The sequence below is a fragment of the Crocodylus porosus genome, unplaced genomic scaffold (assembly GCF_001723895.1).
Source record: "Crocodylus porosus isolate Cpor-Errol unplaced genomic scaffold, CroPor_comp1, whole genome shotgun sequence".
Classification (NCBI taxonomy): Eukaryota; Metazoa; Chordata; order Crocodylia; family Crocodylidae; genus Crocodylus; species Crocodylus porosus.
The window spans coordinates 58,448,489-58,452,268 of record NW_017728950.1 but is presented as its reverse complement, the minus strand read 5'-3'; the positions used below and the strand labels follow the sequence as shown (position 1 = coordinate 58,452,268).

The following is a 3,780-nucleotide window of genomic DNA, read 5'->3' as shown; positions in this document are numbered from 1 at the left end:
CCCAAGGGATGACGAGGTCGAACGGTCACAAACTCCTCCATGACCATTTCAGGCTGGACATAAGGAAGAACTTCTTTACTGTCCAAGCTCACAAGGTTTGGAATAGACTGCTGCTGGTGGTGGTTCAAGCACCTACTTTGAAAGCCTTCAAGAGACATTTGGATGTCTATCTTGCTGGAATCCTATAACCCCTGCTGACTTCCTGCCCTTTGGGCAGGGGCTGGACTCGATGATCCTCTGGGGTCCCTTCCAGCCCTAGTGTCTATGACATCTATGAAATCTAGTGAGATTACTTGTTGAAGTAACTGCTCGCTAACGTGAGGTGGGATTTTCAATGTGATCCACAGTTATCAACACTAATACCAAGAGCCTGACTCTCACTTTCCTTAAAAGTTCTTTATTTTGCTCTGTCACTATGAAGGGATCAGAAAGATGCTTACATATCATTTATGTTCATGCTGAAGCCCATTTTGAAACTCGCATTGAAATATGTTGTAATAGTAATGTAGCTGGGGTAAGCAAGAAGGGCATCTGCCCAAGTTAGGTGCCTGAATCATGCCCCATGCCCCTGCAATCCGTGTCCTGTACCATTGCCAGCCTGGGAACTCCCAAATAGTATCCAGCTGCTGTTGCATTAAGAGCAACACAGCTGGGCAGGCAGTGCAAGCAGACACAGCAGTTCAGCAGAGACTGTTCACAAGTTCCTTGCTGGGTAAGGCTGCTTGCACCAGGCTCTCAGATCCAGGCTCTCCCTGCCCCTGGTCTTGGACCTACCCAATATTCCCCCTCTCTCAGAACCTGTGCTATGCAGCCCCCACTATCCGGGCTGCATTGCCACCCCTTAGCCCCTCCCCGCCTGATCTCCTGCAGTGGGTGGGTGCCCGTTCAGTTTGTTATGCCACTGCACTGTAAAGAATCCAAAATCTAAATAGGAATAAATGTCTTGGTCTTCGAGGGGAGAATGCTTTTTTAACTATGTTTTCTTTCCAAATAATACTGTTTCTTTTTTTCTGTTTTTCCTTTTTTTCAAAGGAGAGTTGAACACTCAGACACAGGATTTAATCTCAGTGAATGTCACCAGTTCAAGAGGCAGCAGGGAAGAAAGCCTATGAAAACTCATCTGTCATGTTTCCAGTTTGCACTTTTCTGATCTCTCTTGGAGGCTTACCTAGGGAAGTCCAGCACTTTAGTTTTGAGACAAACTGCACGTTTTGTTTTTGTCAGCAGTATTGCACTTACGTGCTTCCCATGCCTTTCCATGTATTGTCTTTCAGAGTTACAGAGACGTACACTATTACTAAATGTAGTTGATAGTTGTCAAGGGATTATCTGAGGGAGTATTTCATACTTTATGTGTTTGGGTAGATTGCTCTCCGGAGAACAGTGTGAACGAACAATTGTATTTTCAAGAATCTTCTTCCTAGCTGGCTTGTTCTCAGAAGTGGAGCTGGGATACAAAGCCTTGTCACTTTCTGTGGGACTCTAAATAAAAGCAATACATGGTAGCAGTTGCCTGGACAATCACCTACTGCATGCAAAGATTACTACACAACCATTTCTCCAGGACCAAACTGTCTAGCACTTAAAACTGGAAGTTACCTCAAGCACCAACAACAGGGAATAGACTTGAAGAAATTTTCAGAAATCCAAGGAAGCTGTTGAGACTAAAGCAAGGAACAGTTCCCCCACCCCAAATTCAACATTATCTTCACAGAACACACGATTTTTCTGTACAGTTTCTGTTAATCCTCACATGCTATTGCTAATTTGTGGAAAGTGGGTGATATGAAATTTGTTTTGGAGAGGTAGGTAAGCAGTTACAAAACATGGATGATAGTACTGTGTCCACATATATAGCTAAATGGTTTTGTTCTTGAGCTGGTTTACTAACAGCATTTGCTTAAAGAGGTATTTCAAAACAAAAGCAAACATTGAGTTTCACACAGACTTCTGGGCTAAATATATCTATTGGCCGGGCTGCGGTTTTTGTCCTTCTCAGGAAGAGACCATTAACCCTCTCTATATAAGCCACTGGATGGAGACGTTATATCCCACCAAAGGAATGTGTTGTAATGCCTGAATCGACTATGAATAAATTGTGTATGTAGGACCAGCACGTTCTTTCTGTATTACTTCAAGATTTACCTCCTGAATTGGCACCCAGTGGTAAGCCAGAACTCACTGGCAAAACTTGATGTAACATGTCCCTGGAAGACTGGCTTTTGTGCGTGTGTCTTCCAGAAAAGCAGATGTTGTTTGACAGAACCTGGTAAGCAGAAAATTAGACAAACCACTGAGACCGATGTTCAGTAATTTCACTCCCAAAAACCCCTGGGCTTGGAGATAATTACATGCTCTGGATTAGCTGTACAGAGGTTGCTATACACCTGGATTTGGAGGTCTGAGATCTGGCTCCCCAGTATCTTGCACTTTGTGAATGCATTTACATCATCACCAGGGCAAAGTGAGTCTACAACACTACTAGCTGACCAGAATAATTGCATGTTTTCATTCATTTTGCAGTTGCCATGGTACGTTGCAATAGCTTGTTTAAAGAGTCAACATTAACATAGATTGTATGAGTATTCGCTGCTAATGGGGATACATAAAGTCTCCTCTATGGTTCATCTAGCGTCGTGACTTTGTTTTTTGTGTGCTGTGCTTTTAAATGTCCAGGAGTCTGGTGTCTGTTGGGATCAGATATTTTGTGCTGAATTTGGCTGAGATGCATCCTGTTACAGAGAAGGCACACATTGAGCCAAATTCTGTTGAGTAACAAATCACACAGGACATTACTGAGCTACTTATGGCTTCAGGTGCGTGGTAGAACAGCCTGGTGACAGCCCTAATTTGCAACATCTGGCAAATTAAGGGACCATCCTCCACAGCGGGTAGTCAGAGGATCCGGCCATTCCTCCTCCACACTCCAGGGGTGAGATTATATATTACAATTAAACCATGTTAAGAGTACTTAAAATTTAAATGATCACACATTGAAGCTCATCAACAAGTGCCAAGTGGCCTTCTGGTGTCTTAAAGATATGCCACTGTGGGCAAGGGTTATCTTTGAGCTGTGCTAGCTAGCTAGATTAAAGTTAACTTCTGGGTGCTCACCTGAGAAAAAACCACCAATTTGCAGTCCTCCAGTATCCCAGGAGGCATTGCTTCTAGGAGAACTATCTATCATTCAGGACTCTACAGCCCTGGACTGACATTTGGGAACAGCTGGGTAACAGTATGCAGGGATAGGGTGAGTGGGAAGGGAGGGAAAAGTGGTGTAGAGGCAGGATTGAAGGGGGGGAGTGGGTAGGTGGATGGGGAGTTTCTGGATTGATGCCCCCCTTGCCCTCTCCACCCTCAGACCACTCTCCTGCCAGCCCAATTGCCCTCTCTGCCACCCCACCCCCAGATCACTGCCCTGCCACCCTGATCAGCCCAAGAGTGGCACCAGTGTTGGTGGCAGGTTTTCACCTTCCTGTCTGCTCCTGGGGCCCTGCAGACCATGCTGCCTCTGCACACCCATATCCAGAACTGTCGGGCCCTGAAACTGAAGGGGAAGGAGGGAGGACGAAGGGCAAGGAGCTGCTGGGAAACTTTAGGGCCCAGTGAGGGCTGAATCCAGATGTGTGGGGGTGGCACAGGCTGCAAGGAGCCTGGGTGCAGGCAGGGAGGGGAACCCCCCCACTGCTGCCACTACAGCTCTTGGTCTGACTGGGGGTGGCAAGGCAGTGATCCAGGGGTAGAGGTGCAAATCGCAGGATGGAGGGGGGCTCTGGGGGC

At 46.2% G+C, this 3,780-nt stretch overlaps 1 protein-coding gene across 1 annotated transcript in view; it reads left to right on the top strand.

The window, feature by feature from the left end:
- The window catches only part of LOC109323757 (programmed cell death 1 ligand 2-like), a 37,171-nt gene extending 34,544 nt beyond the window's left edge, over positions 1–2,627 (top strand). The window contains exon 7 of the mRNA XM_019555441.1: positions 1,033–2,627. Within this exon, the coding sequence (XP_019410986.1) occupies positions 1,033–1,112 (80 nt within the window). The 3' untranslated portion in view covers positions 1,113–2,627. The remainder of the gene's footprint in view (positions 1–1,032) is intronic.
- The last annotated feature ends 1,153 nt before the right edge of the window (positions 2,628–3,780 follow it).